This window comes from Cupressus sempervirens, chromosome 3 (genome assembly GCF_028749045.1).
Source record: "Cupressus sempervirens isolate cs-2001-9-10 chromosome 3, ASM2874904v1, whole genome shotgun sequence".
NCBI lineage: Eukaryota > Viridiplantae > Streptophyta > Pinopsida > Cupressales > Cupressaceae > Cupressus > Cupressus sempervirens.
The window spans coordinates 1100299279-1100324098 of record NC_143120.1 but is presented as its reverse complement, the minus strand read 5'-3'; the positions used below and the strand labels follow the sequence as shown (position 1 = coordinate 1100324098).

The following is a 24820-nucleotide window of genomic DNA, read 5'->3' as shown; positions in this document are numbered from 1 at the left end:
AGTCAAGCAATGGGACCCAACCAACCTGCAATGCTAACCACAACACCATCTGGAGACCAATATAAATGAAACTTACATCCATCCTTCATAAGAAGGTAAGGATATCTCAAAGCATTTGCTACAACAAATCTCCCTCTACACTCTACCAATCCCCCATGGGTGTGACATCCAATTGTGCTATAGGAATAAAAACTCCCAAAAGCGTATGTATCATCATTGTTGTAAATCTTTGCGATATATTGCAGAAAGCGTGAATATCGTGCATCTAGAGGCTTTGCAATTATCCCTCATGTGTTAAACCACCATGTACATATTGACACTGCAAGTAATCTCTTGCCAACTTGCAACTACTAACTCAATCAACTGAAGATGGTGTAAACCAATCCGATCAAGGGAGCCCATCCACATCAGCACATAACAAGATTCTCAACATGAGGATCAAAAGAGAAATGACGAGCACTCCTAACTGTGTTGTTACTGTGACAAAATTTGATCTTCACTAGTGGCTCATCACTAGCAACTCAACTATCACAAGATTGATTCAAGCTCTAACCCTAAGGAGTTGATAAGATAGGGTCTCTAATAAACCTCTTTGTAAACCCAGCCATAAAATTCCTATGAGGAAGCATTATAGTCAAAAGTATCAACAATTGATCGACTAAATGCCAAATAACGTGAAAAACTTGCATGAAAGTAGCCTCGATAACTCTAAAGGGTTCCTCCTGAAACTTTGGACTCTCAAGCAGGTACTCAATAAATGTCTTTGTGCAGTAGAAATTATATGTGGAAGAATCAACTTGTTCCCTTGCAATCCACATTTGATCCCTCCAACTCTGCAACACAACCCTCTATCACCATCAACTACATGAGATGAAGTAACTAATTTGCTTCCAGGAGAGGGAAACAAATCAATATGATAGTTGGCCTCCAAACTAGATGATACTCAACATCTATCTAGTGAAGAAAAGGGAATGGTGTCATGAACTATCACACAACTCACAACCAAATTCACCCTACATCACAATGGCTATCAAAAATCTGCCTTACATTGCCTGTCAATGGACTAAACTCAAGAGTACATGGTGCAACAAGAGGTTCTCTGATGCACTCACCCACTGTACCTATCCCAATTGTCTCTACTCCACCGGTATCTAAGATAGATGTAGCCACATCCACAATGCATCCATCGCCACAATCTATGGATGTATGGTCATCACCGACTATCACTGTAGACATCTATATTGAATCTGCAACTAGTGAACATTGTACTCTACTCTAACTCCATGATAACCTCATCCAATTGACACTACAGCTCTTGAAGAGCCAACTAGGTGCTCTCCAATATCTTTGAAGTTTCCTCCAACTCATAAGTGAGCTCAACTACCTCCTCTTCTTTTCCCAACAAGTGCAATCCCAATCAAGAAGGTAGTTTATCATCGATAACAAAGTTCTAATCCATGATATTATATTCATACTTTTGGGTAAGATTGTGTGTGATTTTATTAGCATCAGTGTTTTAGACATACTCAATGATCCATCATCAAGATGAGCGAGATAAGAATGTTAAGAAATAATAGATGCAAACCCAGACTTAGTAATGAGAAGAAAGGACGGGTAGCAAAGAGAAGCAATCAAATCAAGGGGAAAAAATTATTCCCTTGGTTTCTGTGCTTCTCTTTGCCCCTCCTTTCACACTTTTAGTAAGTCTAGCTATGCATCCTATTATTTCTTCACATTCTTAGCTCTCTCATCCTGATGGTGGATCATTTTGTATCATATGAAACATTTATGTTAATAAAATCATCCACAATCTTACCCAGAAGCATGAACATGAGGTAGTCTATGTTGACCAATAGCTACAAATAGTTGTGTTTCATTACCCTAATGGCCTCTCGAAGGGTATGAAACTTTGCAAGGGAAAGATTGTTATCACAATGCTCATCTGCAACAAGAGTACCCCATCCAAAAGTAGCTAACATATGACGAACAACGTCATAATGCCCTACGGTTGTAGCAATCTGACTATCACTCACCCTCAGTTACCCGACCACAAGGTGTCTCTAAACTACTGGATTCTCATGTAGGCTTTTTGGCCCACAAACTAAATTGTGTTAGGAAGTTGTATCTACATCGCTCACCTCCTGACACATATATCATGTGTGCTATCATCCTCACACACATCAACAACCGAAGTACTGTTGTTGGTTAACTCGACGAATGGCTCATCTAAATAAGTAGAAGTTGTTGCTATGTCAATCTACTCACATGCTTCCATTCCCCATCTAACTACAAGTCCCTGTGAGTTGTAACTCATTTACTGAAGTCTGATATGACAAGTCAGAGTCACTGCAACATGAGTCATCCTTATAGATAACATCAATAGTACCCAAATTAGGAGTACCAACATCCTCTACATGTGCACTTTGTAATATCTCATGTTGTTGTAAATATGACTCACTACTATCATGGAAATTAGAAGTAGAACTTGCACATTCCATGCAATCCTCAAAACTAACACTCTCATCATGCGAGTAACACCTCAAAACGATATCCACAACATTCTCCACACTTGCCCTATCATCAACACCCTCAATAGGCTCAAACATATGACTATTGTCAAAAAATATCTGACCCTACATCATTAATAACTCCAACATTGTTTGTCAATGTACCGCTGCCACCAGTGGCAGCTATCGTGTCATCGTTGTTACCCTTTGACGGACCTCCCTCATCCTATGTGTAAAACAAACTAGTGGTTGTCGCACTAAGACAAGGCCCAACCCGCATAGCTAACCTATCTTCTACTACTTTTCCATGATTGAAATCATTACAGTCTCTTTGTCTTTTTTTCACAAACTTGGAATCCAAAATCTCTAGATGTTGTTGCAGCCCTTATATCTTTTTATTATAATTTTAACAAGAATCAATATAGACCTGTATAGCATGCGAAAGCTCAGGCATAAAACCCTATATGGATTTCGTTGATATTATCTTACCCATGTTTGTCTTACCCATGATAAATAAAACACCTCTAATGTAAAGCCCTCCCCTGCAAGATGGCAGGAAACAGCTTTGATACCACTATAAGAACCCTGCTGATTGTAACTCTAAAAAACACCAAATTGCTTCAATTTTGGATGTTTGATATTTTGTCAAACACTTTGGGTGAAACTTTTATCTTTTTGCCATTAATTTTCAGATTGTGTTCGCTTGCTTGAAATGGTTTCAAATTTAATTTAGATGCTTGCAAATAATTACTAGATACCTAGGGAAAGAACTAGAACACAAATGCAATCTTTTTTTGACCATTCAAATGCATACATACGATTTCTATATGTAAATGTGTATCTACAGCCAATAGACATTTTCACAAGCATTTTGCATGCAAGCTAGTTTCAATCATTCTCATTCAAACTGTCATACTGTTATTTAATTAATTGATAACAAATTCTGACAAAAAAGATTAAAATGCTCAAATTCAATGCATATGAAGTCTATGTGAAAACTATAGCAAAGAACCTGTAGCTGATCGCATGTATTAATAATGTCTCAGTTGTTTATGCTGCTCTCCGTAGATGTTTAAAAATTGATTCCCACACTGGAGAAACATTGATTTGAGGCACTTTATACTCACAACGTGCCCTATCAAACGCTGTCCCTGACAAATTAATCACAGGCTCCAAATAGTTGGCATTCTTTGTAGAAGGAAGGCAGCTTCTTAAACATCAAACACAGACTTAACTAATGGCAGTGATCTGAATTTAATATTATTCCCAGTGGGCTGACATGGTTTTATATGGTTAAGCGTTGGACTGGGCCGACACAGCCTTGTTAATATTTGAGCTCAGGTAATACAGGACCCAAGGTTGGGTAGTCTTAAGTCTTGCCTTGGAGGATGCACTGGGCAGCCGACTCATCATGTCGTGTAGCTTGTTGTTGCATTGTGCATTGTTTTAGAGCCGACTAAGGTAATCTTTGGAGCATTTATTTGATGTAGCGACATAGTTGTTGCATTAATCACAGAGGCAGTGTAAAATGGGTCCAGGCCTATTTTACACAATGGCTAGGACTGGGTGTTGCTTGAGGCGCTTCTATAAAAGGAGGGCTTAGCTCATTTCCTTGGCATCATTCGGTGATCCTGCTTTGGTAGCAATTGCGCTTGGAGGCAGCAAGCACAAGTTCGCATCATAGATCGGTAGCAAAGGAGAAGTAGCAGACTGGACAAATTTCCTTATGCAGTATTGGGTTGAGACAATTTATCCGATCAAGGGATATTGGTGCAGCCTTGGATCATAGGCAATCCATTCTTGGATGCCAGCAGCGTAATTGAAGATAAATGTGCAAGCTTAGTGGCACATTCCATATCGGGCATTTTAATCCCTGTCCAGTTTTGTAAGACCCAACATGCTCATTCTTTGTAATAACTGTAAGGGCCAAGCTGGATTAGCAATTACACAGGGGCAGTGTGTATTTTTAATACAACATTGGATCTTCTTTGTACTTGTATTTGGTAGCATGTTATAAAGAGATTCAAGGGAATGTCATCCCACCATATATGCTCGGTCCATGTTCATTGCATTGTATTTCCATCCTGTGTATTTTCTGTGGTAGCATACTCTTAACACATATCGTTGTGCTATGCATTCTTGGGAGTTTGGTATCATTTAGCTTCCGCAAGCGTTTCCATGGAAGAGGCATAGATCAGGATCAGGACCCTTTTCATACTGTGTCATCTTGCATCTTTGGGACACCTATTATTTCTCATGTGACCAAATACACTTTCCAAAAACAGAAAGGATCACTCTCAATCATCACCAAACTTACCATAAACAGTAAGTACATGAAACTAAAACCAAACTAAGTCCAATCTGATTCAAATGGAGACCTAACTGGAACATATTCTATTGTAGAGAAGACAAGACCCTCCCATAACTGAGCCTCTACCTCAGAAGTCCCTCTATCCACAATAATCAGCCTATGAGGGTCAATTATAGGCTAACACCACTGCCGAACAAGAACGAACTAAGAGGCGATTAAGATAAATATTTGATATTTTTCGAAAAGAATCATTCTTAACTGATGTACATATATGTATCAAAAATACTATGGAAATTGGAATTATACTTATATAGACTATGTACATAAATGAGCCAAATAATCTTTAAATGCATATTAAATCAGAATTAGCAAGGTGGCATTGTGCATTACTTAACCTAAGTACAAGTAGCTAGACAATGAGTATGAGAAATTGAAGTTATTGTCCTGATTTTTCAAGGCACTCTAAGAGGGGACATTACAAGGAAGCACACAAATACAGAATACAAGAGTTGATTCCTTCAGTTTCTCTCAAGAATTCTATTGGGAATATTGTGTTTCCACTTGGGATTGTCTGCCAAATCCTCTTGGCCCCAATTATTTCTTAAGGACATAATTGGATATCATAAAGGTCCTTCATCTAAGGCATGACAATCATTAGTCCTAATTTCAATCCACACTTTCTTATGAATCAGCACCTATTTTAGTCTTTATCATCTCCCTTATGATAGCTTCCATGAGGGGCCTTACTTTTACCGTCATTCATGAATGCGAAAATAACTAATGTTTTTCTTTGTTTTCGCTGTCCTATTGATGGCAGGGAAGAAATGGGTTTGGAAATACAGCTACAACAAATTCTGATGAAAATCATTTTTTCAAAGAACCTTTTACTAATCAAATGCTGCATCAAAGCTTAGGAATTAATGATGTATGTATTCCCTTACTGGAAAAGAAAAATTTTAACAAATCTAAAAGTAAACTTACCCAGATGCTAACTCCAGGAAGAGGGCTAATGTATGCTCAATCACATCTTCACTCTGCAATCAAAGGCACGGCATTAGGAAAATCCTCTGTCATAGAGCAATTGAATCCGAACTGACAACAAAAAGACAGATAACTAAATACAATAAGGTAAAAGGAAACCTTACCTGTGTATAGCATTTTAAATTAGTGGCAATCTTGCTAACAATGACATTCAGTACCATAAGATGATCTTGTAGTCCCAGAAGCTCAGATAAACGCGAATAAAGCTGCTGTAATTTAGTCCCACATTTAAGAATTGGATGAAAAAGTGCAAGCAAAAATATAGTATCTTCCTCCCACGAGGATCGCATTACCTTTGAAGAATGCATGGCCTGGTCACCCACATATGATTTCCGAAAATGCTGGAAAAAAGTGAGTATTGCCCGGTCAAGTCTTTGCTTACTTGTTGTTGAATATCGCTGCACAGGAAAAGATCAATGATGAACTTCACAGCTCAAGAGCAGAATAAGACTCATCTTCATGCCCAGAAGTTTGAAATAGAAGCATTTATTTAAAAGGGAAAATGTTTGCAACAGAGAGAAGTCAAAATGAGACTTGAGCAAAATGGTAGCCAATAAAAACTAGTTAAAAAATTGTTAGGGATATATAAACAGTAGATGCATATCATTTTTATTGACAGTAATATCTTAACTTCCAACTCTGTAACTATGAAATAAGATGAGCTGCATGTGACATCTTTTACGCAAATTGGTTGGTACAGCATATCAAAGTATATATCTATTTAGAAATCATCCACGCCTAAGATTTTCATTAAACTCTACAGGTTTTGTTTGTTTTGTGCAAGATCTAGTATGATCTTACTTTATCAGCAAATATACAGATTCTTTTGTATTTTTATAACTGCTTACAAGTTCAGCATTAATATAGTTCAAAAGATGTGTAATAAACCCTTTTGGGATATCCATACAATTGGTATCAATGCTAAGTTCCTGCCTGCATGAGGGACAAACCTACCGTTGAGAACTTCTCTAAGGTTAGTTCTCTCAATAGTTCCACTGGGTTGTTGAGGATCACCTGCCATGGAAAATATATGCTTCTTTGTAATATGATTGAATAATATGACAGAGAGCTATGCAGAATAGAATATGTAGAAGAAGTGTAAAATGAGAATACTGGACAATGGCTATCGTGGATGGCCATTTGCCCACATTTATTAAAATATTCAAATGTGAATCTTCAATAGCTTTGTTCAAGTGTCCTGTTCCTTTAAGTCTGGAGTCTGCAAAAAATGTTGTATTTGACCTGCTAAGATATGAAACAATACTGGAATGACTCAACTAGAGAAAAAATGACGCATCTTGAAATGGATTAGGGTTGTATTCATGCGTGGCCCAAAAATAAGAGAAGAATGTTTGGATGGATCCAAAACACAGTTTAAAAACTATAAAAATCACAGGCCAAAACTTTATAAAAGCAAAAAACATTATTCAAAAGTCAAACTTGACCTGAAAACTAGGAAAAGTCACTCCAAAATCGCTGCCATTTGTTTTAGAATCAAATTGGAATTTTGTTTTGGAATCAAATTGGAACTTCCAAATTCGACAGAAATTGTTCAAAAATCAAGCAGGGTCAAACGATTTGGCAGTGAATTACACACACTAAATAAAAATTTGTAACAAATCTGAACCACATACAAATTTTGAACGAACCAACTACCGAAGTTCAAGTTCAACATACAAATGTGGTAACTTAGTATGCTTTGTATCCTGCATGTACTAAGTGTATGATTCGTGACTTATGTATAATTATGTGTCTACTTCATGGTTGATGTGTTTTTAGCACGTTTACTCCGTGTGTATTAGTTATGAGAATGCTACTTCCTGATAGTTTTCCTACTTCAAAAAGCCACATCTTGCATCCAAATTAAAATAGGGTGCATGTTTTAGACCATAAAACAATATCTAAACTAACCAAATTATGGGGCTAGATAGGGTGAAACCTCAATGATTGTGAATTTGCTCCGTGTGAGAACACACAATTTACATTATTGAAGCAAGAAATGGAAAACTTAGAGTAACCTCATCATAGGCCCGTGGATAAGATCAAACACAAAAGAAACTAAAAACTATAGTTTGCCACATGTTGGCTGACCAGGTGTGATGCCTCTTGCATGCTCTCTAACAGAATGGCTGCACAGCTGACATATACATCTGTAAGAGTAAAAAAACGAGGTGTTACATGGTTGCACAGTACCATCTGTAGTCTTACCTGAAAATGACTGAAGCCACTTTTGTCCAGTAAATGATATCTAAATTTGTTGAGTCACGGCACTGATACTAGTGGTCTCAACAATTAGAAATAATAATTTACTCGAGAAAAATAGTTGAACAAGTGTGAGCAATCATTTTTTAATCTCCACAATTCTTGAAGCAAAAGATGGTTACCATTGGAACTGAATCAACCAAAAGGTTGATAATATACAATTCCTTGTGGAAATTTTGAAATACCCTACAAGCCTTATCAATAGTATTTTGGTCCAGGTTCTTCATCTTGAAAAAATCATAGATCAAACTGGACAACTAAGCAAAATAGGTTGTTTGAGAAGGCCATGGTTATTTATGACAAAGGTGCTCCCAGCTCCTGACAGTTAGGGAAATGTGGTTACCATGTTTGATGGGAAATCCTCCACCAAAGTAAAGAGGCGTAATGAAATTTAGTAGATTACATTGAGGCAGGACAAGTGCCTTCTGTACATACAAATCTTCAGATTACAGCAGTAGGGGCAACATATGTCTGAAGAAATCATTTCTTTACAACTACTTAATATCTTAATTGTAACTCTCCATTTTAATCAAACTTTGAAATGCATGGAATCACATCATAATGCTTTGGGAATTGGTTATAAAAATTTTAACATCACCATTTCGGATCATATTCCATGATCCATCATCAGGATAAGAGAGTTCAAGGATGCAAAAAATGATAAGTTGCAGACCCAGAGATGAGAGAAAGCAGTACATGAAACCCAAGAAAGGATAAAGGATTAAGACAAAAAATGGGAAAATATGAATATTCAGCATACTCTTCTAAATAGATACATCGGAAGGGTGACACATCAGAAGTAACATGTCATATAAACAAGATTACAAGGTGCTCGAATGAATTATATTGCACAAAAGTCCACCTTACCCGGATCCTACATCCCAAAAATTAACTACATAGCTTTGCAAGATTATGCCTGGAAACAATTATTTCTATTAAGCATTGAATACAAGCATCAACAATAGGGAAAATATTGGTCATTACCAAACTCTTGTAGCACAAGGTTCCTAGTGCAATCTGGACCACTTCTCCTAGCAAGACATCTTTGTCTCTAAGTCAGATAGTAATCCAATCATGCCATATAGATCGACAAGGAATCAAAGGATCCCATCATGACAAAATAAGATAAGTCGGATACACTCTCCAATCATCTGCCAATAAGTATTAAACAATACTATGATAGTATACACATGAAGATTTCATTGTGATAGTCCAATCAGTATAAATTCTTTCTATATGATACCTAGGAATTTGGCTAAATATATGTATTGTTAATGAGTAAAAATTGACCCCCTTACACTATTGAAATGAATGACTTGATTTGTTTATACGAGGACATCGCCATTATAGAGTACTCGTAATTATCAACATTGTCGAATATAGGATAAACAATGTTTCTCAATTGGAAGTCATGCAAGGTCCAATAAAATCCAAGGATTCACAATAAAATCCATGGTTTAATATTAGAAAAGCGAAGACGATTGAAGAGTTGATGCAAACCCTAGCAAAGTTGTATGAAAAGCCCTCCACTTCAAACAAGGTATTTCTCATGAAGCGTTTATTTAATATGAAGATGGCAGAAGGTGGGTTAGTTGCTGATCATTTAAATGAGATTAATACGGTTACCAGTCAATTATCTTCTATAAATACTAATTTTGATGAAGAAATTAGGACTACAATAAGCCGACCAATAGAAAAATATAATTCTTGGTGCCTTTTACAATAGTAAACTCATTTTTGGCTTCGAGGGTGTTGACCCTCGACCCTGCTCTGTATCGCAAAAGGGAGCGTGCCTGGGGCACCTCACCACAGGACCTTGCAAGGGACGTTTCCCCTTGACCCCTAGAGCATGAAGGCGCTGCCCCCAAACCCTCATAGTAAAATCCAGGGGGAAATCACACCGAATGAAGTGGGGAAAATTAACCTCCAAATCTGATTAAGCTCCACATCACAAGTTCAATAGATTTTTTATATGAATAATGTTTGCATGATATCATGATGTATCCTAATGCTTCGTCAAATAGATGTTATCTTGGCTTATGATTTAGGGTTGAATACGAGTGACTAAGACAGGAATACTCTTATAAATGGTATCTAAATTGGTAAAATTTATACACTTAAATGTATTGCATTTCTTAATTTTTATTGGAAATGTCCTTTTAGAATTTAGGAATATCCCAAAAAGGGGCATTACAAGATGGTAGTATCAGACCCATGGCAAATCTTTATCTCACATTAGAAAGTTTTAGAAGTACTCAGTAAGCCAATAAAAAAAATAGTCTCAAATGTTAGCCTTGGCAACATGGCCAAATCCCATAATGATGAAAGACATTATGTTTTGCCTCAGCCACCTCCCATATCCAGTATCATATGCCAATGTAACATTGCCCAAATCCCATGATGACAAAAGGCATTATGTTTTTGCTCAGCCACCTCCCATATCCAGTGTCATATGAAAAATGTAACATTCACAACCTCCCGATGCATTGAGATGTCATTTCTTTTTCTCCATCCAACTTACTTATTCAGTTCCAGATATCAGTAGTTTTATTAAAAGGTAAATGAAAAATTTTAGTTCAATACTAAGCAGGATACCAGTTTGATGTATCAAATCCTCCCTGGGCATATATTCCACAAGACCGATGTTGTTTCCATTTACATTATCTTATATTGAAACATGCAAGACTCACCCCCTCAGCATTTGAACATGTAACCCCCACTACAAAGAAAACATGCCTTCACAATGTAACCAAAGTTGAAGTACTTGGTTCAAATACTAGCCAATGATGTTAAAGGAAACGATTTGAAGAAGAAATCTTTTATCCAGGAACTCAAACAGGAAAATCTAACATCTGCATCTACTAATTTTGCTGGATTAGTTATTCAATGTAACAGTTAAAATACAGAATTGCAAGTTTGAGCATAAATGTTACTATTTTCAAAACTGCTTAGGTCCAACTGTTAAGGGTGTCGTAGCCTCTACCAATGGCAACTTGTCTGCAATTTATATCAACTATTCTGAAATAAGGTGGGAAGTAGAACCGTGTGCATGATGGTATTAGACAATTCTGGGCAGATATCTAACTAATAATATGCCTGCATTTTCAATCTTTCTCACTCATTAATATATTATAATCATATGGATTTCTTTTGAGGATCCTATGAAAAGACGATGATATAGCATATGCATGAAGAAAACAAATAAATTAATATTAAAACTTAGCTCATACACACATGGAAGGGTTTGGATCTAACATGGAAAACAGCCATGAACTAAGAGCAATTATTTCTGGACAGAGAAAATCAAGAAGGCAAGGTACAATAAGCTTTTATCCAAGCTCTGTGCAAGCTGGTTATTATCATACTAACAACAGTTATAATTTTGTCCATTTTTCATTAGTGAATTTAACAAGATAACATTGTTCATAGATTTTTAAAACATTTTTTAATATTGATGGCATGGTGTATTCAATACATTAGTGATTCACGAAAACCGACTGCATCATAGGAATCTCATAGGATTGAAGAGGTAGGCATCTTAGAAGTTTCAAAAACAATCAAAGTCCAAATTCGATAAAATCTTTAAAATCCTATGTTGATATTAGGAAACCTGGAAAGAATTTTGCTCACAATATGAAAAAATAGATTGGTCTAGCGATAAGTTTAATGCTCTCCACCAGCACATTGTTTTTCATCAACCCACCACCACCACCCAACCATCCCTGCTCTTCCCCCAATCCCACTGCAAGAAACTCAGCCATTTCCCACGAACTTGTATCGTTCCCTCACATCTGGTACTTAGAAGTGACATTCAAAATATAGGGACTTTTTAAATTTGGGCCACGAAGAATGATTCTAATCGTCTTATGCACCAAACTTCCACCTTAAACACTCAATAAAAGCTATAAACCAATGAACCACAGGGATGCATGCCCCACACCTTAAACACTCAATAAATGCAGGAGTACTCCAATTTTCAACACACAATGTCTTTGAATACTTTGGCAAGTATTGAAAATTGAAACAATGAAATTATTAAGATTGAGAAAACCTGATTGCAGACACAGCTTTATAATTTGATCAATGTGATCTAAAATTCTAAACAATGTAAGAATAATCTAAGGCACTAATATCTCGAACTAAACATCACACCACAATTGCCATACAAGCAGTGTAGAGAATTCGGCATCAAGCCATTGTCACAATGCGCAATTTCATTGGATCTTTCACCAATTCAAAGTGCTCAAAACTAGAAGAATTCACAATTCTCCAAGTTGAAGCTGAAACCCTTGGACGACTTCCATAGACTTTCCAAACCAAAAGAAAATCCATTCAACATAATGGTTTGATTCTCGTCTTTGGCCTTTATATGATCTCCATCAAGTTCGAACCATGAACCTTCATCAACAAGACAATTTTAATGATTTTGATATTTTCTTTTATGGTTATGCATTGACTTTGCAATACTCATTAGATTTGGGTACCAATATTAAAATAAACAATTAATAACCATTAATTATGCCTTCGACCCCCATTCACTTCATAGAATTTATAATAGCCTTTTAAATACTTGACTTTGAAACCCAATACTTTTATTTCTTTAAAACTTTAAATTTATTTGCCTTTGATATCTCATGTTTACTTAGGAAACATAATATATAGGGCCCTTGTATTATAATATTCATTCGATGCACCTCTCAAGTCAATTGGCCCCTCTTATTAAATAACTGTATAATGCTTAAATAATATCAATGCGCTCAATAAAGTCATTCCACTAAACCGACAAATAAGTCAACCACTCAGTAGACCATGAATTTGAGTGTCCTGCCAAATATAGTAATTCCTCAACATGACTTACTATAAATAGTAAATCTCTGAATAATTGCTTCCACTAACAATACCAAACTAAACATTGTCACCAACCTATTGTTTCCTACTATAGATAGAAATCCTTATAATCCTGAAATAGACAGTTGCAATAAGTAGTGTGCCAAATTAGTCAAACAAGGAACCATGAACACCCACGGTCCGCCAAATTGGGAACCTGGCTCTAGTTCTACCAAGACCCTCTATGCCTCTGACTTAGCCTACAAGAGCCATTGATAGGCTAATCCACACTACAGCCAAAGATGAGCTAAAAGGGAGACATTACAGTCTACAATACTGAAATTGCTTGTCCCCAAGTAATCTCATAAACAAATAACACAATAGTCCATTTGGATCCTAAGGCTAGAACTATGTAACATCCCTGTTGATGCCAACTAGCTCCTGTAAAACCATCACCAGTACAACTGTACAAACTAACAAACTAAATCAAATCCGACTGTAGATGTCATAGGAGTAAAAACATCTCATAAGGAAGCTACTCTAAAGGCTGACAAAGCTTGCTCTCCAAAACTGCACAGGGTAAGTTGTCATACACATTTTCTAACACATGTGCTAGTAAAATGTGCATCTAAAAAGGATCATGCACATGAGGGTCAAAAGTAAGACTGTATGTACTCAACACCACGTACACATCCAAAAACTCCTTCACAAGCCCTGTCTGAGAGCCCGATGCACTAGAAGGATCCCAAACTCTAAGTAGAAGCTTGCCAAGAAGAACTTCCTCAGGCTTTTGCTGCTCAACTCTAAACTCAACTTCATTGTGCCCAAAGTGGTGAATCCTATCAATAGAACCTGCCAAATCTGTAGTGCTAACCCTGTCATCACTTGGTTACCGGACAACTTATATACACCCTATGCAGTGTTAAATAGTCAAAGTAGGTTATAATTTTGCTAACAGTATACAGTGAGCCACACACACCAAGTTACACTCAGAGCATTTTTAAACTCCTGTACGTCTCAGCTTTTTGTCTCACATCATGCCTTCTGTATATCTCTGTCATCATCAATCCCCTACAAGAAAAAGCTTATCATCAAAAAGATGCTCCAAAAAGCAGACACATTATCTTGAACAAAAGATGCTTGCAAATGTTACAATGATTCTATGCTAAATGTCATTTATTTTCCCTGTCATGTGCCCAGCTTCAGCATTAAGAAGAATCCAATTCCCCCTTTCCTCTATTGGTTTTCTGCATGTAAAACCAGTACATATGATGTAATTTAAGTATTCTAAACAAAAAAAAATACTGTGCGATATCATGCACTCAAGACAGTCGTTCCCCTTTCCTTATCTCGGCACACTTGGACTTGCCATGATTCAACGATACAGTGGCAACACAAACACCTTCATCATGTTCTCTTCAAAAACGGCTTTGCAAGACTGATATAGCAGTTGAAATGGCAGCTAAGAACAGTTTGTAATAACTACTATTATACTTGTCAATTCTGAAGGCTCATACACCTATTGTCATCCCGTTTCCCAACTGCAACTCTAACCTCTTCAAGTCTCGTCAGGAATCTGCATACTGCAAGTTATTTCAGTTACCTCTGACGCTACTGACATCACCTCAAAACAAAAGAATCTAAGCTGGCGTTACACAGTTGAGAGCTAATGGGAATCACCAGATGTAGCAGTTACATTGTGAATGATGAATATGAATGGACCCAAGGGAGTTGTAGTCCGCCAACCTCAAGAAGGGAAATAATGACACATCAAAAGCAGACAACAAACATAACATGCCAGCACACGCACTTTGTCTCATACTGAACTGCAGACCACTTGTCTCACCCTGAACTGCAACCAGCCACACGAACTCCACAAAGACAATATACTTCAGCACAAAGCCCAGAATACACAGATTGAACATACAGCTCAAAATAACCCAAGCTATACTAAGTGCACATCAATGCAAAAATACCAACAATCAAGATCAAGATCACTCCCACAACACTTTTTGAACTTGCCACGACTGATAACAACTTCTTGATTGCTCAAAGTACCAACATTCTCTTTGAATTTCGCCCTCTTCATAATCCTTACTACTGATAAGTTTATTTGCATTAGTGTTTTCTTTCTTTTTTTTTGCAGCATAGTATCCAAGATTTCCGGATGTTGTAGAACCCTTGTTAAATTCTCATCATAGTTTTGAAATGCCTGCATGAACTCTAGCACAAGTTCTTGTATAGACTTTATTTTACCCATACTGAAACAAAAAGCAAGAGTGTTGATTACTGTAATATTAACTGTGGGAGCTCGAGATTTCCAGCCCCAATAGGATGGCAGGAAACATATCTTATACCACTGTAATGAGCCGTACTAGCTCAATCTCAGATCAAACTGGCAACTAACTGTGTTTGTTTGGTTTTTGTGAAGTGTTTGAATTTTCAATGTATTTGAGGTTTAAAACTTTTGTAGATTTTGAGATATAAAGAACAATGCATAAAAAATTAACTATCCACTGCAACTTGATGCAACATTACTACAATTATCAATACATAATGTATTTGCATACTTCTGCAATTATTGAAAATTGAAAAAATGAGACAAGATTGAGAAAACATGATTGCAGATGCAGCTTTATAATTTGTCCAATATGATCACAATCACTACACGATTCAAGAATAATCTACGGAGCCAATATCAGAAACTAAAGATCACACCACAATTGCCATACAATCAATGTAGAGACCTTGACATCAAGTAAGGAAGCCCACGCAGCTGCAATATAAGGGAAGGCTTTTCAATTAATGACACATTCTCTTATCTAATATCTACAATTTCCATCTGCTGTTTAATCTCTATGACCTCTGCTTGATCACTAGTCGAAAACTTATTCCAAACTTCACCAAATTCAAAGCATTTATCACCATTCTAGCTCTTGGATGAAGCCATAGCCACAATGCGCAATTTCATTGGACTTTTCACCGATTCAAAGTGCTCAAAACTAGATGAATTCACAATTCTCCAAGCTAAAGTTGAAAACCTATATCAGTGCCCCTCATTTGGGGGCAATGCACCGAGCGGGATCAAGGGGCAGCACTCATTGCAAGGGTTTGGGGGTCGTGCCCCAATTGGATGAATATGTAGTAGCTCCAAGGAAATCATATGTTGATGAAAATACCTCATAGAGCTTCATTTGCTACAGAAATAGGCCATTAAGAGAGAGAAAATCCATCCTCCAAGAACTATTGTATTCAAGGAATCCTGTGTCCTTGACTCTTTGTCCATTCTTCTATAGAGTTTGACTTTAACGAATCCAAGGAAGTCACTTCCTCACTGACAACTTGGTTTTTAAACAAATTACATACTTGTGGCCATTGTTTCTAATGGAGATTGTCTTGTATTTTTAGTTGTGACATTTTTTACAGCTACAAGCCATTCTCTCCCAAGCAATGCATCGTATGCTTTCTTCTTCAATGGCATGATCACATAATTCAAGGGAAAAAACCATTGTGTCCCAATCATCACCTTTTGTTCCATCACCATCTTCATCGACTTGGTTCTATGTTGGTGACCACCTTCTACGTGTAATGTTGGCGACCAGAAATTTGGTTTCCCAAGGTGCTTTTATGTATCTTCTGACAGTATGCTTACTCCATAGCCTACGTGATTGATGGTGTTTGTCAAAATATTTCCCGTGTTTCATTCAAAATGGCAATCAGCTTCTTCCCAATTTTTGCTAGCAATAGCTATGGGTCAATGACTTACTCACCCATGAGTAGCAGCTTTACTATTATGTCTTTAATTTGGTCTTTTTGTCATTGACTATTTTCATGAAACCATTCTTAGTTGCGGCATGGGTTGAAGGTGGTCAATAACTTTGATTGGAACGACTGTTTATAGCACGTATTGTACTATGTTCTTCTCAAGTTCCGACCACAATGACCTTCTTGCAAGTCTACTGGTGGTTCTTTGTTCCTTCGCCATCATGTGTTCTACTTTTGCTTTGGCTTCTTAGAGTTGTTCCTTCTCTTACAAGGGTCTTAGTAGATTGACTCCTCCATTTGTGCTCTTGTGATTTCTAGAATGAATTATTTTGTTCATTTCAAACATATTAATATCCTTTTGTTTTGAGCAATTGATGTCTTTATAATCAACTAGTCCACAACATTTGCACAATAATTGTATTTAGTTTTTCCAATTAAGGAAGTCTCTCACATGGTATACCCATTCACTACATGATCATCACTATATAATAAGGCATCCTTATTTCACCATTCACAATGATGTTGATAATCGTCAAACAATGCATTATGTAGCTTTGATGGAGCGGACTCTTCATATATGAAGAGTACTTCCATAATTTAGGTCTTCTGATTGTATGGGCACTCCTCTACTGAATGCCCCATCACTTGGCAAATCTCACAAAATATTTTTCTAGGACAATTAGTTTTCATGTGCCCTTCACTTTTACACTCAACGCACCACAGTTCATTAGGTTCTCTATTGGTTTATTTCTTTGCCTTCAAGTATTTTGTCATATCTCATCGTGCAACATGAATATCTTTAATTCCTCATTGTTGCTACCTTTGATGCTCTTGTCGTCATCTCTCTCCCTCTTCCCTCAAATTGATTTTCTATTTTCACTCTCAATGTCCATCATCCAACTCTAAGCATCAACATGCAAGGATCAACACACTAATTTCATTTTCTTTAAAAGTGAGGGGGATCAATCCCTCAATAAACGACCACTTTCTCAATCCATTGGCCACTTGGTTCTCCAATTTCACTAGTAACTTTGTCAGCCTAAAATTAAAAGATCATACATTCTTATTTTTTCCTTGTTTAGAGTTGTACGTATCTAATACAATCTCATTGTTGTCTCTTAATAGTTTAATCTTCAGCACATCCCATGATGCCATAGATTCTTCATCGAGTTCCATGACCCAATCAATGGCTATATCTTGTAGCATTTTAAAAAATGCTCTCTGCAAACAATTTGTCTTATTGGTCACTCACTATCTAAATGGTTTTGAATTTCTTGCAATGCATGAAAAGGATCTTTAGCCCCATTTTTTAGAAATTTTGGAAGACTCTCTCTTTCCACGTTCAAACCTAATAGGGAAGTTAGTAGTTCTCTCCCCTCATTCTGTCGTTGTGCGCTGGACAGATGGATTGTCTTGATCTCCATGTGTTAGTGCCTTCCTTACACTCACAGCCACATATGCATCCTCCACATGTCCTACTTAAGTTTCCCTTACCTTTCCAGATAGATTCAGGCTCGATCATGTACTCCCTTCATCCTGGGATCTTTAGTTCAGTTCCTTTGATTCTCGGTTCCTCTACTGATATGAACATTTCTCAAATGTGGCATATATTATTCTCAAATGCTTTAGTTAATTAATGTGCATGTGTTTTTGTCACATGTTCATCCTATTAAACTATAAAATCTACTAGTTGTGTTATTTAGTTACCTTCCATCACGCCAATCTAAGGCCTATTATTCATTAGGAATCACAATAATAGCTTTACAAAAAAATAATAAATTGTTATGATTGAAATAAATACACAAAAACCAAAAAATACAAGACTTGTATATTTACCATGTTGCACAAGTACTCATACCCATACTCCTGGGACACACCAAGTACTGGTACACATACCCAAGTACCGGATAGTGGGTACTTAGTGGAGAGCATCATAGCTAAGGACCTTGATTAAGAGTTTTGATTTATGTTTCAGTTTTTTTTTTTTTGGCATATCAGTTTTCTGTTTATCAAGCTTAATTCAATATGTAAGTGATTTGAAACTCTGATAAAACAGTGATTAACAGTAGACCTTATCACTGTTGACATCAAAAATTTATCAATTGTAATATGCCAGTGTTATATTATTTATGATCTTAATGTTCATGTTTAAAGTTTGACTTATCGTTATGCATCTAAATATGTAGCATATACTATTATTACTAACATACTGCAATCTGAAACTAAAAACAATACATTACATCTACAAAATTTATCACTGTTCTTGCTTAGGAAACCCATTGTATGACTCATATTTTCAGATTTTTTTTAAATATTATATTAAATTGAAAAATTGATGTCCCAAAGGAACCACATCCCCTATTTTGAAAAAGAGTTATACCCATACCCATGACCTTGAGAATTTAGGACACACTTTTAATAAAAGAGGTGGAGCACTTCACCAATGAAATATAGAAGATTAAAGCTCAAAACATCTAAAAAGTACGGAGGTGACCTTGCCCACGGATTATGACCAAATAAATTACCATGACTTTTTGCTTGAAGCTTGAACTGATTTGTACTAGTTATCTTGTGGATCACAAGATCTAGTTGAGAACACTATTAAATTCAACGTATGTAACACTTGATAAAGATGTATTTAGTGTTGATGTTTGTAGCTGCAAGCAATATCTTAATTGCTGGCATGGTGCTCTTTCATATACACGCGTTTGGAAATATCAAAATGACAAGCAACATGCAAAGAGATATGTGTTTGAAATATGAAAACACTTGCATTTGGAAAATGAAGAGACTTTTGATTCTGATATGAAGAGTCTCTCAATAACATACATACATACATACACACATACATACACACACACATACATACACACACACATACATACATGATTTCTTTGTGTGATAAGTATTGTATTCAGTTAGAAGCGTTGTACTCAGGACTCTATTATTTAATAAAAAAGATATTTTTGGTGTGGCTAGGTTTTTCCCCTCAAGCTGGAGGGTTTTTCCAGGATAAATTCTTGTGTCTAAGTGTTCATTCTAGATATTATTGTTTATCTTTATTTTTAGGTAAAACATTAACATGGTGTCAGAGTGGTTTAGATAACGGAAAATAAGGGATTTTTCTCTTGTTCATTAGTTTGTGTATCTATTACAGATTGAAATGAGTATATTGTAGGGAATTTGTATGTGTTGAATTCAGCAGTAGCAGCGAGATAGATCTTATTGTGTTGATCTTCGCTGTGCTTTATGGTTGCATGGGATGTCTTTGGTGTTCTATCCGAGTTCCCCATAATGCTGCCAAGTGAAGTCTTTTCTTCTATCAGTTTTGTAAATAGTTTCATTTTCATTTGAAGTCTCGTTCATTCTCCTTCAATTATGTTCAGAAGTCATATATTGGCATCATATATATGTGGTCTTGTGTGTTTTAGGCATCAGGTTCATTCTCTTTATTTATTTTTCCTTCCAAGATTTCACATTAAGGATGATTTGCTGTCATCTCTAGTGGGCCTACGTGGAAATCTACATGTTTCATATATGGTGTATTTGTTGCTGGTTTGGCTTTATTTCTTCTTCCTTCTGTCGTTTTTCCTTTCTCTGTTGGGTTTCTGTTTTTAATGACACTTTTTTGAAAAAGTCAATTCATATGTAGAGACAGTTTTGCTCTTGTAACGTACTCACCTTTTGTCTGTATCGTGAGTAATTGATGTCTATTGATTTGGTGTCTTTTCATATGAGATGATTCACTTAAAAAACTCGACATTTTTTTGTTATTAGGTGTTGTTTGTCGTATGAAGCATATAACTCTTCTTGCAATCAAAAAGGTGATGGTATTGTAAATGTTTTTTTTAGCTTTATGTATGGGCAGCTTTTATTCTCGATATTCTTCTCATAAAAGAGTGGTATTCAGAGATTTAGTATTGTGTGCATTGTAACTTGATAAAAGGTAAGTGTATGTGGGATGTTTCTGAAGTTGTTGATAAGCATTATCATTTGATTTATCAATTGTCTATTAGATCATCATTGCTATTTTACCCACTACACAATGATTCTCTCTTTATTTCATGCATATCTATGTTATAGCCACATTCAATTTAGCAAATACTATGATCATCATATGAATGCTATTCTGCGTTTTTTGTTCAATATTGTTAAAAAGAGATTATTGTGTATTGATCCATATTTGTAAGTGTGTTGAGACCATTTTCAAGGAAGATTAGACTACAAAGAGATAAGTATTCTATGATTATACTTTGAATATTGATCATGAATTTTTGTTATATCAATGGGAATAGTGTATACTTTTAGCATTGATCTCTATATTCCTCCTCGTGATAGGTTGACTCTATGAATTATTATTAATCTCTCTTAATTGCAGGATGGATGGAGAAGAAATGGGATGATGAGAGATTACATGCAAAGACATGCAGACTGTAGAAATGAAGATGGGAACGCTGTTTGCAGTCACGGGGTTGAATTGATAGTGCAGATCTTCATTAAAGAGGAAGATCATATACAAGTTGTTATTATGTTTAGTTTCTTTAAAGAGGAAGAAATGATATTCAGAGGGAGACTATTCCGCTACTTAAATCAGATTCAAAGGGAGCTTTTATGACAGAGGGAGAATGCCTAATTCTTTGCAAGCTTGTGTGGCAGTGTGACTGCTAAAGCTCCCTATTTGGTCAATTAGGAATCAGCTCTCTTATTGTGTTAATCAAAGCAGTGAAAATGTTGCTCCTGCTGAGAGGGAATCTCAATTGAGAGAGTCTCTCAGCCATTCTTCTACATGTTGTTAATTAGTTTTTTTTTGCGAGAGAAGTTAACGGTGAAATCCCTTATTCCACCCTCTGCAATAAGGTCTGGTGGATCCACCCTCTGAGAGTAAACATGGTGGAAGTCATGTGTGAGACCCCATGACTTAGTTTTTTATTTTCTTCACACTCTGGGGGTAGCCATGGTGAATATCATGCTGATATATCTTTATTATATTCAGAAAATATGTGATAAAGCTTTGTTATTGATACACATGGGTGTATCCATTGTGTTGTCAAGATGTCATGAAATCTGCAAATGATATGTCATTTTCTAAGAGGGAGTGTTGATGTTTGTAGCTGCAGAAGATATCCTAAATACTTACATGGTGCTCTTTCATACACGTGTTTGGATATGAAAAGACATGCAACATGCAAAAAGACAAACATTTGAAATACGAAGAGACTTGCATTTGAAAAATGAAGAGATTTTTGATTATTTGATATGAAGATTCTCTCAATTCAATAAATATATGATTGCATTGTGTGATAAGTATTGTATTCAGTTAGAAGCATTGTTCTCAGACATCTATTATTTAATAAAAGAGATATTTTTGGTGTGGCTGGGTGTTTTCCCATCAAGTTGGAGCATTTTCCTGAGATAAATTGCTGTGTCTTATGTGTCTAATTGTTTTTCATTCTGTTTATTGCTGTTTATCTTTAATTCTGGGCAAAACAGCAACATTAGTTTGTCAATACCTATTCAAATTTAGGTTATTATTACATAGCAGTCATCTTCAAACTTTTAAGTAATTAATATAGCTTCTTAGAGCACACAATTGACCTTTGGAACAGATTATTTAGTACTTTACATTTGAACCTATATATCCTTGTTTAACAATAACAAAATAAATTATTTTTGAGTTGACTGTCTTGTGATAATCCAGTTGAAAATTCTTATTTCCACAAATCCTAAAATTGTCCCCAATGATTTTTTTCATGTTGTCCATGGTGCTAAATAGCTTGATCACATTTTAAAATATCGTTCATTAACTGATTCTTCCACACATTTTTTGTATACAAAAAGATTTTCCTGGCCCCAGCTACAATTTTATAATAGAGAATGGATGTAGTGAAACAGTTTTAAGTGAGAGAATGAGTATTCCTCATGAGTGAACTGAGAGGAGAATGCAACAGACCGTCAAGAAGTTAAACTCTAAGAAAGAAAAGGGATCAATTGCTCCAGGGCCTTGAATAAGTTGACCTTTATAACTTCTGTAACATAGACTGGGCACAACTCACTGGAACAACAAACAACCTACTAACATAGCACTGAAACTACTCAGTTCTTAGACATTTGTATCAAAACAAACCAGATAATATTTACCTGAACATGCGATCCTGTATCTGAGATGTTGATCAGCTGAAAAACACGTGCTGCAAGTTCTGCATCAATAATTTCATGCGGCTCTGCACTGTATAGCACTGTATATTGTTAGTGTTGAATGCAAATCCAGAGTGAATATTTGATGATTTTCAAACCAATGATACCTGCAACTTGTACTTGGTTTGAATTTTATGATAGATGCGATGATATGAACAATCCAAGCAAGTTGTCCTTCTACTATAGACAGCTCATTGCTGTCTCCACTTGTTGGTAGCCTCGTTCCTTCCTGCATAGAGGATAATGTAAATCATTATCTGAAACTGCGCATACATACTTAAGTCTATAAGAATGATGTAACCAATTATCTTATGTGGTTAATAAGCCGTTTAATCATTTGAAAACATGTACCGTATATGTCTGCAGTATAGGCTCTAAGAGTTTTATTATATACAAACTGCTTGCCTCATACTGCACACAAAAAAAGATTAGAAGAAAAGATAAGATAACCAATATCTATAAATCTTAGAGATTCTGTGACAATTGAAATTCCTAATCACAAGATTATAACCAGCAAAAGAGGTCTGGAAAAGTATATTAGCACCTGAAATCGGCATATATATGGAAAATTGTCAAGCTGATCTTGAAGAAGTTCAACGTTGTCCAAAGGATCTTCTGAAAGGTCATCTGGCAGTATGGCCTAAAAGATGAAAAATGTTGAATGTTTGAAACACACTTTGGCATTTAATACTGTGTGTTGTTTATGTGATATATTCTGCAAGAACTTAGACACATGCCCAAGCAAACACATTTTATAAATCAATCCTACAATTATATATGACCAAATATAATCATACCTGGACACAATCAAATCTCGAAGTAATGAATCCCTCAGTTATTTTAGGTACAAATTCATCGAGAAGACTTGGCATGTCACTCTTCAAATATGGAACAGATGTCACTAACCTGGACCAAAGACCTAAAAGATAATAAACACTGCTGCTAGCCCACTGCATTCAACAAAAGAAACTTATATTGGATGATCCAAAATTCAAGATCTTGTAAGCATACTCTTATTATGTTTATTAATGTTGCCAGTTAACTTAAAACATATGAAAAAAAGTGGTTCAAACCTGCCATGATTGCAAAGATTTTAATGTAAATTCTGCTACCAATCGTATCCAGTCACTATAACCTTCCACATTGACAAGCTCAGACAGCTACAAAAAAAAACTGAAGAATGTTAAAAAGAACAGAAGGCATCAAAGGTCGTACCGTATGGTGAAAAAAAAAATCATATCCAAATTGACCCAAAGATAAAAATAAAATAGCAACACTCATAGGCAAATAAACAGCTTATTAAGATTGCATGGCTAACATCACAAGTAACATAAGAAAGGTACCAACAACAGTTTCTTTAATCTTTCTAAGAGGTACAGCTCAAACCATCCAAGAAACTGCATTGCCAATAACATAGCTCACATAAGACATTAACAGGCCATCTACAAGCCAAGGAAAAGTATCATCAAAAATCATTGTTAAACTCAGTGTTATTTCTTAGAGAGTAAGCTCCATAAATCGATTATGGCAGCATAAGACATTAAATGGCGTTGACAGAACAAGACAAATCATTATCAACAATGGCAATGAAAATAAATGCTATTCTTGATTTATGAAGCTTCGTAAATAGAGAATAGCACTATAGAACATTAGCATGGCATCCCAAACCAAGATTCTCTCATCATTAATGCCAATAACATTGCAATTTCCATTTCCAAAATTGAGCTTGATAAATAACCAATTACCAGCTAAATTATTGTAATGTCCCCATTTTTGCGAGCATCAGTTTTCAGTAGTTTAGCCTAGATGGCCCTGTTTAGGAGATATCTGGTATTTCAGTTGGCAGTTGGCAATGTTTTCATCTCCAGATCCTTGGCGCATTTTGAGGCAATTATTTAGTGTGTAGTTAGTA

The 24820-nt window shown here is 36.0% G+C and overlaps 1 protein-coding gene across 4 annotated transcripts in view; it reads right to left on the bottom strand.

Annotated features, from left to right (window-relative positions):
* Nucleotides 1-24820, bottom strand: part of LOC149570617 (ARM repeat superfamily protein) — a 201296-nt gene that overhangs the window by 72586 nt on the left and 103890 nt on the right. For 2 of the 4 annotated variants that reach the window (XM_089823187.1, XM_089823188.1), the window contains 9 exons: nucleotides 23982-24068; nucleotides 23706-23858; nucleotides 23453-23548; nucleotides 23260-23319; nucleotides 23016-23137; nucleotides 22852-22939; nucleotides 6153-6257; nucleotides 5964-6068; nucleotides 5800-5852 (listed from right to left, as the gene is read on the bottom strand). In XM_089823187.1, coding sequence (XP_089679313.1) covers nucleotides 5800-5852; nucleotides 5964-6068; nucleotides 6153-6257; nucleotides 22852-22939; nucleotides 23016-23137; nucleotides 23260-23319; nucleotides 23453-23548; nucleotides 23706-23858; nucleotides 23982-24068 — 869 coding nt within the window. The remainder of the gene's footprint in view (nucleotides 1-5799; nucleotides 5853-5963; nucleotides 6069-6152; nucleotides 6258-22851; nucleotides 22940-23015; nucleotides 23138-23259; nucleotides 23320-23452; nucleotides 23549-23705; nucleotides 23859-23981; nucleotides 24069-24820) is intronic. The other 2 variants (XM_089823189.1, XM_089823190.1) reach the window with 1 other exon arrangement.